The sequence below is a fragment of the Balaenoptera acutorostrata genome, chromosome 1 (genome assembly GCF_949987535.1).
Source record: "Balaenoptera acutorostrata chromosome 1, mBalAcu1.1, whole genome shotgun sequence".
Classification (NCBI taxonomy): domain Eukaryota; kingdom Metazoa; phylum Chordata; class Mammalia; order Artiodactyla; family Balaenopteridae; genus Balaenoptera; species Balaenoptera acutorostrata.
Window position 1 is genome coordinate 171,473,490 of NC_080064.1, and position 16,004 is coordinate 171,489,493.

Here is a 16,004-nt window from a genome sequence, read left to right on the forward strand (position 1 = left end):
ATTAGTAATGAGTAATTGGTTTTTGAAATTAAAAACATAATACCATTTACATTAACACTGAAAAAAATGAAATAGGTATAAACTGTACAAAATATGTGTAAGATCTATAAGAATAAAACTGTAAAACTCTGATGAAGACATCAAGGAATATCTAAATAAATGGAGAGATATTCCATGTACATGGATAGGAAGATTCAATATTTTTAAAATATCACCTCCTCCTAACTTGATAGATTTCAATACAATCTCAATCAAAATTCCAGCATGTTACCTTGTAGATATTTACAAACTGATTTTAGAGTTTATATAAAGAGGCAAAAGACCCAGAACAGCCAACATGATATTGAAGGAAAAGAACAAAATTGGAAGATTGACACTACTAGACCTCAAGACTTACTATAAAGCTCCAATAATCAAGACAGTGTGGGACTTCCCTGGTGGCGCAGTGGTTAATAATCTACCTGCCAATGAAGGGGACATGGGTTCGAGCCCTGATCCGGGAAGATGCCACATGCCACAGAGCAACTAAGCCAGTTCACCACAACTACTCAGCCTGCACTCTACAGCTTGCGAGCCACAACTACTGAGCCTGTGTGCTACAACTACTGAAGCCCGCATGCCTAGAGCCTGTGCTCTGCAACAAGAGAAGCCACTGCAATGAGAAGCCCGTGCACCTCAATGAAGAGTAGCCCCTGCTTGTCGCAACTAGAGAAACCCCATGTGCAGCAAAGAAGACCCAATGCAGCCAAAAATAAAGGAAAAATAAATAAAATTTTTAAAAAAGACAGTATGGTATTTGTGAAAGAACTGACCAATAGATCAATGATGTAGAATGGTGAGCCCAGAAATAGACTTACACAAGTACAGTTAACTGATCTTTAACATGGAATAAGGGTAATTCAATGTAGATAGTCTTTTCAAAAAATGATGCTGAAACAGATGGATATCTACATGGAAAAACAAATTTAAATATATCTAGACACAGATCTTATACCTTCACAAATATTAACTCAAAATGGAGCATAGATCTAAATGTAGAACACAAAATAATCAAACAGCTAGAAGAAGAATAAGAGAAAATATTAGTGATCTTGGGTTTCACAATATTTTTAGATATAACACCAAAAGCACAATTCCATGGAAAAAAAATTGATAAGTTGAACTTGATTAAAATTAAAAACTTCTGCTCTATGACGCTGTTAAGAAAATCAAAAGACAAGCCAAAATTGAGAGAAAAGAATTGCAAAAGACATATGTGATAAATGACTGGTATCCAAAGTATATAAAGAACTTTTGAAACTCAACAATAAGAAAATGAACAACCCAATTTAAAAAATGGGCAAAAGACCTGAACAGATACCTCATCAAAGAAAGTATATAAATGGAAAATAAGCATATGAAAAAAATATTCAACACTGTATGTCATCAGGGAATTGAAATTAAAACAACAAGATACCATCACATATCTTTAACACACTAGAAATCAAAACACTGACAACACCAAATCCTGGCAATGATGTGGAACATCAGGAACTCTTATTCTTTGCTGGCAGGAAAACAAAATGGCACAGCCACTGTAGAAGACAGGGTGGCAGTTTCTTATAAGACTAAACATACTGTTACCAGGCAATCCAGCAATTGTGCTTCGTGGTATTTACCCAAATGAGTAAAAAATTTATGCCCACACAAAACCTCTACACAAATGTTCACAGTAGCTTTATTCATAGTTGCCAAAACTTGGAAGCAAGCGAGATTTCCTTCAATGGGTGAATGGATAAACAAACTATGTTATATCCATACAATGGAATATTACTCAGTGATAAAAAGAAATGAGCTATCAAACCATGAAAAGACATGAAGGAAACTTAAATGTATATTATGAACTCAATGAAGCCAACCTGAAAAGGCTACAAAACTGTACGATTCCAACTATATGACATTCTGGAAAAGGCAAAACTATGGAGACAGTAAAAAGATCAGTGGTTGCCAGGGGTTTAGCAGGTAGGAAGGGATAAATAAGCAGAGTGCAGATGATATTTAAGGCAGTGAAATTATTCTGTATGCTACTGTAATGGTGGGTATATGTCATTATACGTTTTTTAAAACTTACAGAATATAAAACACAAAGAGTGAACACTAACGTAAACTGAGGAATTTAGTAAATAATAATGTAATAATACTGGCTCATCAATTGTAACAAACAACTGTACTACACTGATGCATGATGTAAATAACAGGGGAAACTGCTGGGGAGCTATAAAGTACATGGGAGTACATGGGAACTCTATGTACTTTCCATTCAACTTTTCTGTAAACCTAAAACTGATCTAAAAAATAAAGTCTATTAATTAACCAAAATAATAAGATTTCTAGGCCCTTAAACATTACTTTCATTATCTGACTCGCTTGTTAAAATGTATCATATTTATACTCTGTCTGACTTTCAAGGGTTTTGTAATCCTCCATTTTATCAGTTCAGCATTATTTTAATTATTTCTAAGAGATATCCTCCATTGTAAGAATTTAGAATAGATGCCTCATGTCCCCCATAAATAAATCATATTCATCCTGAATATATTCTTTCATTGTTGTTGTTTTCTCTTTGAAATTCGTTCATCTCCCTTCTGCTGATCTAATGATCCTATGCCTTAAGATTATTCTCTCCCACAAAAACATCCCCAAAGACACTAGCTTTTAGTAACCTTCTTCTCTCATTATAATTATAGTTTATACCACAAAACAAACGGCTACACTATATCTTCTACAGGGCTGCTGTGGTCCTCATAGGTAACAGTGCTCTCAACTAGATGTTAAGTTTATTATGATGTATATTGCAGAGTGGCAGAATCTGCCATCCCCTAATATGTCACTTTGGAAGAATTATCTTGAGCTAAGGGCACGTGAAAAACAGCAGGTAAAAGAAGAGTGCTCTGACCTCCCCTTTTCTTCCTGAAAGCAGGAATAAAACTCTCACGTGAAAGATGCTCTCCCTACACCAGGAAGAAAAAAACATTCTTATCACCAGAGACAAGAAGTAGAGGCTGACAGAAATCTGTACAAACAGACCTTGTTAAAAGAACTCATCTTCTTTACCTCCCCACATATTTTAGTTACACTTCCACAGCTGCCTCTCTTTGTTCAACCAAGTATAAAAACATTTAGGTTTCACCACTTCTTTGGGTCTTCACTTCCTTATGAAGGCTCCCATGTCACATAAATCCTGCATTAAATAAATGGGTATCCTTTTATCCTGCTAATCTGCCTTATGTCAATTTAATTTTAAGGCCCAACCAAAGACACTAAGAGAGCAGAGCTAAAGTTTTATTTCCCCTACAATATCTCTTAAGTTTTACCCACAGCATTTTAGGGATTAACAGAAGCTTATTAATGGAATGAGTCCTAGGATATTATTTCAGCTTTTCTGGTAATCCAAGAATACTTGTATAATAATGATTGTGTCCTCAAAAACAAAGAGAAAATGACATGCTAAGATCAGGAAACTCCCTTGGAAACTCAAGACATTAAATGTTTAAAGGTTTCTTAAGTTACCTATCAGACTTATACCTTGGAAGAGTAGCCAAATGTTAAAAATATAATACATATAATACTGATAAAAAAGATATCAGTAACTCCTATAAAAATATCACATGATCTGATGCACTGATATTAAAAAAAACCCAAAAAACTAAAACACTAACATACTTTGGGAAGGCAGAAAGGCTCCAATGGCATTAATGACATTACTAAAGTTCATACAGTCATGCAATATGTAACATCTAGTGTTACATGCCATAGGTGACACATCTGGTTTCTTGATCATAAGTATCAGTACCCCCATGAGCTATCCATATTCAAAGTCAAGGTAAGAACCTTTACACTGACATGGGGTAGATTTAATCTACCGCTTAGAATCCCTACTTGCTGCACAACAATTTCAATAGGTTGGTAAGTGTGGGAGAATGATTGGTATTACTATTCCAAAGCATTTGCCATAAGCTGGGCTAAAGTAAATAAGGTGGAAAGGAAAAATTCTGAAACATGAGGGAATATTATCAAAATATTAGACATAGTTATAGACTACTGGGAAATTAAGTATTCAGAAATGGCATAGTCAGGAGTATCATTCCCAAGCCTGAGAAGCTCCTATTACACATCAGTCTTTTCAATTATATAAAGATGGCAACTGTCAATGTATTGCTATAAACATGACTAATAATAGCAAATTTTCATATAAGGCATTATTAATATCAACTTTAATTTAGGTTGGCTTAAATTTTTAATGAGAAACTTACCTTGCAGAACTTGACTTCTGCCTCTAAATGATGAATGTATTGAGACTGGTCACTGATGATGGGAACAAGATCCTGTAGAGCAGGCATATCGGTTTCCTCATATTCTGATGATTTCTAAGGCAAAAACAAAAACAAATGAAGCATGTTTGGATTTAGCAAAGAATCAGTTAATACCATCTTCACACTCAATTTAGCACTGATGTCATATAAACACAGTATAAACACAGACTAGGGAGATTGCTTCAAGATGGCAGAGTAGAAGGACGTGCGCTCACTTTCTCTTTCAAGAGCACTGGAATCACAACTAACTGCTGAAAAATCATCAAAAGGAAGACACTGGAACTCACCAAAAAAGATACCCCACATCCAAAGACAAAGGAGAAGCTGCAATGAGACAGTAGGAGGGGCGCAATCACAATAAAATCAAATCCCATAACCGTGGGTGGGTGACTCACAAACTGGAGAACACTTATACCACAGAAGTCCACCCAGCGGAGTGGAGGTTCTGAGCCCCACGTCAGGCTTCCCAACCTGGGGTTCCAGCAACGGGAGGAGGAATTCCCAGAGAATCAGACTTTCAAGGCTAGCAGGATTTGATTGCAGGACTTCGACGGGACTGGGGGAAACAGAGAACACACTCTTGGAGGGCACACACAAACTAGTGTGCACATCAGGACCCAGGGGGAAGGAGCAGTGACCCCACAGGAGACTGAACCAGACCTACCTGCTAGTGTTGGAGGGTCTCCTGCAGAGGCGGGGGTGGCTGTGGCTCACTGAAGGGACAAGGACACTGGCAGCAGAAGTTCTGGGAAGTACTCCTTGGCATGAGCCCTCCCGGAGTCTGCCATTAGCCCCACCAAAGAGCCTGTAGCCTCCACTGCTGAGTCACCTCAGGCCAAACAACCAACAGGGAGGGAACTCAGCCCCACCCATCAGCAGACAAGTGGATTAAAGTTTTACTGAGCTCTTCCCACCAGAGCAACACCCAGTTCCACCCACCACCAGTCCCTCCCATCAGGAAGCCTGCACAAGCCTCTTAGATAGACTCATCCGCCAGAGGGCAAACAGCAGAAGCAAGAAGGACTACAATCCTGCAGCCCGTGGAACAAAAACCACATTCACAGAGAGACAAAATGAAAAGGCAGAGGATTATGTACCAGATGAAAGAACAAGATAAAACCCCAGAAAAACAACCAAATGAACTGGAAATAGGCAACCTTCCAGAAAAAGAATTCAGAATAATCATAGTGAAGGTGATCCAGGACATCAGAAAAAGAATGGAGGCAAAGATCAAGAAGATGCAAGAAATGTTTAACAAAGACCTATAAGAATTAAAGACAAACATCTAGAAGAATTAAACAACAAAAAACAGAGATGAACAATACAATAACTGAAATGAAAAACACACTAGAAGGAATCAATAGAAGGATAACTGAGACAGAAGAACAGATAAGTGACCTGGAAGACAATGATGGAATTCACTGCCGTGGAACAGAATAAAGAAAAAAGAATAAAAAGAAATGAAGACAGCCTAAGAGACCTCTGGGACAACATTAAATGCACCAACATTTGTGTTATAGGGGTTCCAGAGGAGAAGAGAGAGAGAAAGGACCTGAGAAAATATTTGAAGAGATTATAGTTGAAAACTTCCCTAACATGGAAAAGGAAACAGCCACCCAGGTCCTGCAAGTGCAGAGAGTCCCAGGCAGGATAAACACAAGGAGAAACACACTGAAACACACAGTAACCAAATTGACAAAAATTAAAGACAAACAAAAATTAATAAAAGCAAAAAGGGAAAAATGACAAATAACATACAAGGGGGGCTTCCCTGGTGGCACAGTGGTTAAGAATCTGCCTGCTGGGCTTCCCTGGTGGCGCAGTGGTTGAGAATCTGCCTGCCAATGCAGGGGACACGGGTTCGAGCCCTGGTCTGGGAAGATCCCACATGCCGCGGAGCAACTGGGCCCGTGAGCCACAACTACTGAGCCTGCGCGTCTGGAGCCCGTGCTCCGCAACAAGAGAGGCCGCGATAGTGAGAGGCCCGCGCACCGCGATGAAGAGTGGCCCCCACTTGCCGCAACTAGAGAAAGCCCTCGCACAGAAACGAAGACCCAACACAGCCAAAAATAAATATATAAATTAAATTAATTAAAAAAAAAAAAAAAAAAAAGAATCTGCCTGCTAATTCAGGCGACATGGGTTCAAGCCCTGGTCTGGGCAGATCCAACATGCTGCAGAGCAACTAAGCCCGCGCACCACAACTACTGAGCCTGCACTCTAAAGCCCTCAAGCCACAACTACTGAGCCCTCATTCTACAACTACTGAAGCCCACATGCCTAGAGCCTGTGCTCCACAAACAGAGAAGCCACCACAAGGAGAAGCCCATGCAAAACGAAGAGTAGCCCCTGCTGAACACAACTACAGAAAGCCCGTGTGCAGCAATGAAGACCCAAGGCAGCCAAAAAAACCAACAAAAAAAGAAAAAAAAAATACAAGGGAACTCCCATAAGGTTAACAGCTGATTTCTCAACAGAAACTCTACAAGCCAGAAAGGAGTGGCAAGATATATTTAAAGTGATTAAAGGGAAGAAACTACAACCAAGTTTACTCTACCTGGCAAGGATCTCACTCAGATTCGATGGAGAAATCAAAAGCTTTACAGACAAGCAAAAGCTAAGAGAATTCAGCACCACCAGATCAGCTCTACAACAAATGCTAAAGGAACTTCTCTAAGAGGGAAACATAAGAGAAGAAAAGGACCTACCAAAACAAACCCAAAACGATTAAGAAAATGGCAATACGAACATACATATCAATAATTACCTTAAATGTGAGTGGATTAAATGCTCCAACCGAAACCAACAGATTGGCTGAATGGATACAAAAACAAGACTCATATATATGCTGTCTACAAGAGACGCACTTCAGACCTAGGGACACATACAGACTGAAAGTGAGGGGATGGAAAAAGATATTCCATGCAAATGGAAATCAAAAGAAAGCTGGAGTAGCCATACTTGTATGAGATCAAAAGACTTTAAAATGAAGAATGCTACAAGAGACAAGAAAGGACACTACATAATGATCAAGGGATCAATCCAAGAAGAAGATATAACAATTATAAATATATATGCATCCAACATAGAAGCACCTCAATACATAAGTCAAATGCTAACAGCTATAAAAGAGGTAATTCACAGTAACACAATAATATTGGGGGACTTTAACATCTCACTTACACCAATGGACAAATAATCCAGACAAAAAATTAATAAGGAAACACAAGCTTTAAATGACACAATAGACCAGTTAGATTTAATTGATATTTATAGGACATTCCATCCAAAAACAACAGTATACACTTTCTTCTCAAGTGCATATGGAACACTGTCCAGGATAGATCACATCTTGGGTCACAAATCAAGCCTTGGTAAATTTAAGAAAATTGAAATCATATCAAGCATCTTTTCCGACCACAATGCTATGAGATTAGAAATAAATTACAGGGAAAAAAACATAAAAAACACAAACATATGGAGGCTAAACCATATGTTACTAAATAACCAAGAGATCACTGAAGAAATCAAAAAGGAAGTTAAAAAACACCTACAGATACATGACAATGAAAACACGATGATCCAAAACTGATGGGATGCAGCAAAAGCAGTTCTAAGAGGGAAGTTTATAGCAATACAATCTTACCTCAAGAAACAAGAAAAATCTCAAATAAACAATCTAACCTTACACCTAAAGGAACTAGAGAAAGAAGAACAAACAAAACCCAAAGTTAGTAGAAGGAAACAAATCATAAAGATCAGAGCACAAATAAATAAAATAGAAACAAAGAAAACTATACCAAAGATCAATAAAACTAATAGCTGGTTCTATGAGAAGATATACAAAATTGATAAATCTTTAGCCAGACTCATCAAGAAAAAGACGGAGAAGACTCAAATCAATAAAATTAGAAATGAAAAAGAAGTTACAACAGACACCGCAGAAATACAAAGCATCATCAGAGACTAGTACAAGCAACTGTATGCTAATAAAATGGACAACCTGGAAGAAATGGACAAATTCTTAGAAAAGCACAACCTTCTGAAACTGAACCAGGAAGAAATAGAAAATATGAACAGACCAATCACAAGTAATGAAATTGAAACTGTGATTAAAAATCTTCCAACAAACAAAAGTTCAGGACCAGATGGTTTCACAGGTAAATTCTATCATATATTTAGAGAAGAGCTAACACCTATCCTTCTCAAACTCTTCCAGGAAATTGCAGAGGAAGGAACACTCCCAAACTCATTCTACAAGGCCACCATCTCTCTGATACCAAAACCAGACAAAGATACTACAAAAAAAGAAAATTACAGACCAATATCACTGATGAACATAGATGCAAAAATCCTCAACAAAATACTAGCAAACAGAATCCAACAACACATTAAAAGGATCATACACCACGATCAAGTGGGATTTATACCAGGGATGCAAGGATTCTTCAATATATGCAAATCAATGTGATACACCATATTAACAAACTGAAGAATAAAAACCATATGATCATCTCAGTAGATGCAGAAAAAGCTTATGACAAAATGTAACACCCATTTATGATAAAAACTCTCCAGAAAATGGGCATAGAGGGAACCTACCTCAACATAATAAAGGCCATATATGACAAACCCACAGCAAACATCATTCTCAATGGTGAAAAACTGAAAGCATTTCCTCTAAGATCAGGAACAAGACAAGGATGTCCACTCTTGCCACTATTATTTAAGATAGTTTTGGAAGTCCTAGCCATGGCAATCAGAGAATAAAAAGAAATAAAAGGAATACAAATTGGAAAAGAAGAAGTAAAACTGTCAGTGTTTGCAGATGACATGATACTATACATAGATAATCCTAAAAATACCACCAGAAAACTACTAGAGCTAATCAGTGAATTTGGTAAAGTTGCAGGATACAAAATTAATGCACAGATCTCTTGCATTTCTACACACTAACAACGAAAGATCAGAAAGAGAATTAAGGAAACAATTGCATTCACCATTGCAACAAAAAGAATAAAATACCTAGGAATAAACCTACCTAAGGAGACAAAAGACCTGTATGCAGAAAACTATAAGACACTGCTGAAAGAAATTAAAGATGATACAAACAGATGGAGAGATATACCATGTTCTTCGATTGGAAGAATCAACATTGTGAAAATGACTATACTACCCAAAGCAATTTACAGATTCAATGCAATCCCTATCAAATTAGCAATGGCATTTTTTTACAGAACTAGAACAAAAAATCTTAAAATTTGTATGGAGACACTGAAGACCCCAAATAGCTAAAGCAATCTTGAAGGGAAAAAAACGTAGCTGGAGGAATCAGACTCCCTGATTTCAGACTACACTACAAAGCTACAGTAATCAAGACAATACGGTACTGGCACAAAAACAGAAATATAGATCAATGGAACAGGATAGAAAGCCCAGAGATAAACCCATGCACCTATGGTCACCTAATCTATGACAAAGGAGACAAGGATATACAATGGAGAAAAGACAGCCTCTTCAATAAGTGGTGCTTGGAAAACTGGACAGCTACATGTAAAAGAATGAAATTAGAACACTCCCTAACACCATACACAAAAATAAACTCACAATGGATTAAAGACCTAAATGTAAGACCGCATACTATAAAACTCTTAGAGGAAAACATAGGAAAAACACTCTTTGACATAAATCACAGCAAGATATTTTTTGACCCACCTCCTGGAGTAATGGAAATAAAAACAAAAATAAGCAAATGGGACCGAAAGAAACTTAAAATCTTTTGCACAGCAAAGGAAACTATAAACAAGACGAAAAGACAAGCCTCAGAATGGGAGAAAATATTTGCAAACGAATCAATGGACAAAGGATTAATCATCAAAATATATAAACAGCTCATGCAGTTCAATATTAAAAAAAACAAACAACCCAATCAAAATATGGTCAGAAGACCTAAATAGACATTTCTTCCAAGAAGGTATACAGAATGCCAACAGGCATATGAAAAGCTGCTCACCATCACTAATTATTAGAGAAATGCAAATCAAAACTACAATGAGGTATCACGTCACGCCAGTTAGAATGGGCATCATCAGAAAATCTACAAACAACAAATGCTGGAGAGGGTGTGGAGAAAAGGGAACCCTCTTGCACTGTTGGTGGGAATGTAAATTGATACAGCCACTATGGAGAATAGTAAGGAGGTTCCTTAAAAAACTAAAAATAGAATTACCATATGACCCAGCAATCCAACTACTGGGCCTATACCCAGAGAAAACCATAATTCAAAAAGACACACACACCCCAATGTTCATTGTAGCACTATTTACAATAGCCAGGTCATGTAAGCAACCTAAATGCCCATCAATGGACGAATGGATAAAGAAGATGTGGTACATATATACAATGGAATATTAGCCATATAATGGAACGAAATTGGGTCATTTGTAGAGATGTGGATGGACCTAGAGACTGTCATACAGAGTGAGGTAAGTCAGAAAGAGAAAAACAAATATCGTATATTAACACATATATGTGGAATCTAGAAAAATGGTACAGATTAACCGGTTTGCAAGGCAGAAATAGAGACACAGATGTAGAGAACAAACTTATGGACACCAGTGTGTGTGTGTGGGGGGGGAAGCGGGGGGATGAATCGGGAGATTGGGACAGTCATATATACACTAATATGTATAAAATAGATAACTAATAAGAATCTGCTGTATAAAAAAATAATTAAAAAAACATAGAGTGGGCTTCCCTGGTGGCGCAGTGGTTGAGAATCTGCCTGCTAATGCAGGGGACACGGGTTCGAGCCCTGGTCTGGGAAGATCCCACATGCCGCGGAGCAACTAGGCCCGTGAGCCACAACTACTGAGCCTGCGCGTCTGGAGCCTGTGCTCCGCAACAAGAGAGGCCACGATAGTGAGAGGCCCGCGCACCGCGATGAAGAGTGGCCCCCGCTTGCCGCAACTAGAGAAAGCCCTCGCACAGAAACGAAGACCCAACATATCAATCAATCAATAAATAAATCTTTAAAAAAAAAATAGGGTAGATCACAATGTGGCTAATAGTATTAATAGTAATAGTAGTAATAGTATTTCTTTATCCTATAAATTCCACCAATAGATAAGAATCAGGGATATGAATATCATTTTTTAAAGATGGACAGTGAAAGTGGTTGTTAAAAGCATATGGCAAATGGAAAAATGCTGGAGTAATATAATTGGCTGGGATGAACTGTCTATTTGAGCCATCTGAAAATGTGACATCCTATTCAGTAATTCTGAGATAAAGGGACAGCTCTTCAAGAAACCACCATAGAAGAGGACAGCTAGCTAAAATTGCAGAACAAGCTGCCTGAAGGAGGGATTCTTTAGACAAGTGTTTGATGCCAAATGTGTGTCAGTAAGGTAAAATTCTATCTGCAAAGGAGTATGTTAGCAAAACCTGATTTTTGATTTTTGACCCTAGTACTCAAGGCAATTCAAGACTCTGCTGCTCTGGAGCCTCCAAGACTAGAGTGCCAAAGCAGATACATACAAAACTGAGATACGCTGCACTGAGGACTCAATGAAGAGACGTCATAAAAAGTGTTAATTCTCTTTACTTCTGCAGCAGTCCTGGAATTGATTTTTTAATGTACATCTTACCTTATCCTAAAATGATTGTAAAATGGTTTATAAATCATACATCATATGATGATATTATTTAAAGAAAAGAGGAAGAGAGGAAAGGGAAAATGAGGTTCAACCAGTTAGATGAACCCAGAGGAAAGCTTGAGATGAGACACACAATCATTTTGTTTTTCAATCCAGCAGAAATTCCTATAAATGATGAAGTACCAGCTCTCATGGCAGAATAATTCTGTAGAGCTTTGCTTCTGGGCATATTTAATAAATTTAAAAACCAAAGAGACTTTAATTAAATGAATTATCTGTGTTAAGTAGAAAGTAACTAATTATAATAATTAATATTAATAGAAAGGGGTTCAGTACATAGGCAAATATGAATTATTACTATGTGTATATAGGGGATAGTCACTGTGAAAATTAAAAACAAGCTTATGGGGCTTCCCTGGTGGCGCAGCGGTTGAGAATCTGCCTGCCAATGCAGGGGACACGGGTTCGAGCCCCGGTCTGGGAAGATCCCACATGCCGCAGAGCAACTAGGCCCGTGAGCCACAACTACTGAGCCTGCGCGTCTGGAGCCTGCGCGTCTGGAGCCTGTGCTCCGCAACAAGAGAGGCCACGACAGTGAGAGGCCCGCGCACCGCGATGAAGAGTGGCCCCCGCTTGCCACAACTAGAGAAAGCCCTCGCACAGAAACGAAGACCCAGCACAGCCAAAAATAAATATAAATAAAACAAGCTTATGTCATGTGGAAAATGTCCATATGAAATAACTTGTATATACTTTGAAGGGTTTATTATAATTTGGATGTCCACATTTTAAAATAACAAGTAATAATGTTTAGACATTTTCTATCTCAACACTGCCTCAGTTTCACTATCAATACAGCCACATATTTCTCATATGTCATATTGGCTATGAAACTGCATTCTAAAGGGTAAAATCTTCAAAAGCTACTTATTATGGTTATGGCTTATAATCATCACATGTAGGTCATATACATTTAGAGTCTAAGTTCCATTCTTTCACATAGCTCCAAAATAAATAGACCTGTGTATTGGTATATACAACTGATGATTTTGATGAGAGTCTTCTTGCCTATTTGAAGTCAGTAAGTTTTGTAATAACACTGCTCAGTTTTATCTTTAAAATGCTAATAAGCATGTCTGAGCATTCAACAGATATAGCACCTTAATCTACTAGACTTAAAAGTACTCCACCCATGTGTGCTTAAGAGCATTCTACAAACTAGGTGTCAACAGTAATAAATTCACTGAATGATGAAATATTATTTTTTAAATTATAATTTATACCTATAAATATTGAATAGGAGTGTGTAGTACATTCCTCTAAAGTGGGAATTAAACATGAAAGTATATGTCAGGCTGGAATGAAGTGTTAATATAAGGGTACTCTTATGACATTTCAGCTGTGAGTAAAGGAAACTGACGTGTCTCCAAGTTTCCAGCATGTAGCCTTGGTATCCAACTGTCACAGACATTGAAAATGCAAGGTGGTTATTGTTGCTATGACATTTTATATTTGTGTCATACTTCATAGGTTTCTAAAGAATTTTAAATATATGATCTTATCTTATTATTACAAAAACCCTGTGAGAGAGTACATAATAGACCCTAGATAGACCTAAAGCCTAGACTATTATTTTGGCCATTTAAACCTGGCCAAATCCTTCCTTCACATATACCCTTTCCCTCACAGTACCCTTCCTTCACAGTACCCTTCCCTCATACCCATCCTCCCTCACAGTACCCTTCCCTCACACCCACCCTGCCCTCACACCTGTCTCAGGCTTTATATCACATTGCTTCAGTCAGAAATAATACACTCCGTCAAAGCAACAGCAATAGAAAACAGCTTCAGAAGAAACAGAGTACAGCTTCTCGTATCACACAATTTAATAACCATATATTTTAAAATTTAGAACAAGATTACATAAAAGAGTAAAACAAAGGACTGCTAGAATTAAACAGTAAATTCTAAAAATAATAAAATATAGATATGCCCCTCTAAAAAAGCAGTGGTTAATCTTTTCCATATATTGTTTCTTTTTTATATTTGCTAACAGTTGCAAAGTAAATTCTCCAAACTATTTCCTCACTCACATTTTTCAAGTGAATAATAAATTAAAAAATCAGAATTCTCTCTGCCATGGAAGTCTCTCTTCTTCAGCCAAAATAATCAGAGGGAAAATAATTTCTTTTAACGTTTTACACTATTAGCAGGCCCTGCTCAGAATCTGTTTACAGTATGTACTACTAAAATGACACAGTAAAATTAAAACATAGTTAGAAAAATAATGCTTTTGTCAGGTTGCAAAAGCTGCTACTTACCAAAGGGGACAATTTTCGTCTTCTTGGAGATACCTCACTCTCCTTAGTTGCTTGTTGGCACAGCAAAGCTTTGAGTTGATTAACTATGGAGCAAAAGTGATGGGTTTATTCACCTTATTTTAGATCCATGGTTTATTATCACCCATCTATCCATCCATCGATCTAACAAATATTGTTAAAATATGTATTATGCACCACAAAATGTGCTACTGACTGGGGACACAAAGACAAACGTAAGAAAACCTCTACCACTTAAGAGCTAAGAATCTTGCTTATGAGCAAGAGGGATATAACTAACTATATATATATATAAGTTATATATAACTATATAAAACAATATAATAAGCTCTAGGTAGACCTAGAGCTATGCATAGTGCTATGAAGAGGAAGCACATAATTGTTTTCACAGAGAAGACAATACAGTGAAGGATGAACAGGAGATTACCGAGCAGAAAAGGGTGAGAAAAAATTCAGTTAGAATGCGTGGCTCATGCAAAGCATAGAAGCATGGCCATAGGTTGGTATGATTAGAACATGGCTTGCAAGATGGACAGCTGAAAGGAAAATAGAAAAATGAGGCTGGAGAGGCAGCTTGGATTCATCTTAAGGAAATACCGCTATGACATCCTATAGGCATCGAGAAGTCAAAGAAAAAAAAATAAGCAAGGGAATTAGATTAGCTGATTTGTGTTTCTCGACTAAAATCCTAGCAATAAAGGATAGACTGGAGTCATTACTGTATGGAGTTTAAAGAATTCACTGTGTGTCATTCAGGTCACGACTGACATTCACACTCACCAGCATGGCTGTGTTGCAGTTCACGCCAGGCATTCCCAGCATCTTCATTTCCTACACTGGTACTAAAAGAAGGATCTATTACATCTTCTCCAATAGTGACATCACTTTCTCTCAGGGCACGTTTCAATTGGTGAATGCTTCTACTGGCACGTTCTGTAACAACATGATGAAAATCAGGGCCAGTGAAATCTGGGCGACCAAAGGTACACTGACTCAAGAAGACAATTCCAAAAGGAAAAGCAATCATTTCTGATACTTCATGGGGAAAAAAGCATAGTTTTGTTTCTAGCTTGCTGAGGAACATACCAGAGGAAGTGAGAGATTAAGTTCATGGGTTAGAAGTTAGACGTGATGATCTCTAAGGTCCCTGACACCTCAGTGATTGATATTCACTATATATAGCTCTACTGCTGAGGAGGACTGAATGGGAGAGCTTCTTCCCCCTCCACTCCTCCAAACAATAGCCTCACAGGGAAAGCACTATCCTAACCCCTCAATGCCTAAGACTCCCCTACCCCTTCTGGAGAGGGGTGGGTGGGCAAAACTGGCAAAAGGGACACCACCACACCAAGTTCCTGCCCAAGGAAGCCTCCTTGTCCCTGTGGGCCAGATGTCCCTCTAGCGTCAAGAGACATATGACTACCTGGCCTAGTTTTGATCAAGATTTGAATAGCTGACGTGCTTATAGCGGCAGCCTCTGTAGTATAGTCGTACTTACGTACTGCTGGCTGACTACATCTTACATAGAAATTCTTGGTTAGTGTACCTGACTACCCCTAGAATTGAAGCTTAAACTCACTAGCACATACTTAACATAAATAGTCTAAAACGAAGTATTTTAAGGTATATTATTCTAGTAGTTCATCTCTAAAAAT

The 16,004-nt window shown here is 37.8% G+C and overlaps 1 protein-coding gene across 5 annotated transcripts in view; it reads right to left on the reverse strand.

Moving 5' to 3' along the window:
• The window catches only part of SDCCAG8 (SHH signaling and ciliogenesis regulator SDCCAG8), a 261,877-nt gene that overhangs the window by 232,812 nt on the left and 13,061 nt on the right, over positions 1–16,004 (reverse strand). For all 5 annotated transcript variants that reach the window (XR_009008858.1, XM_007182438.3, XM_028166594.2 and 2 more), the window contains exons 2-4: positions 15,130–15,282; positions 14,332–14,414; positions 4,293–4,406 (exon numbers count right to left, since the gene is read on the reverse strand). Coding sequence is in view for 4 of the 5 variants with exons in the window: in XM_007182438.3 (XP_007182500.2) it covers positions 4,293–4,406; positions 14,332–14,414; positions 15,130–15,282 (350 nt within the window). In the remaining variant the exon portion in view is untranslated. The remainder of the gene's footprint in view (positions 1–4,292; positions 4,407–14,331; positions 14,415–15,129; positions 15,283–16,004) is intronic.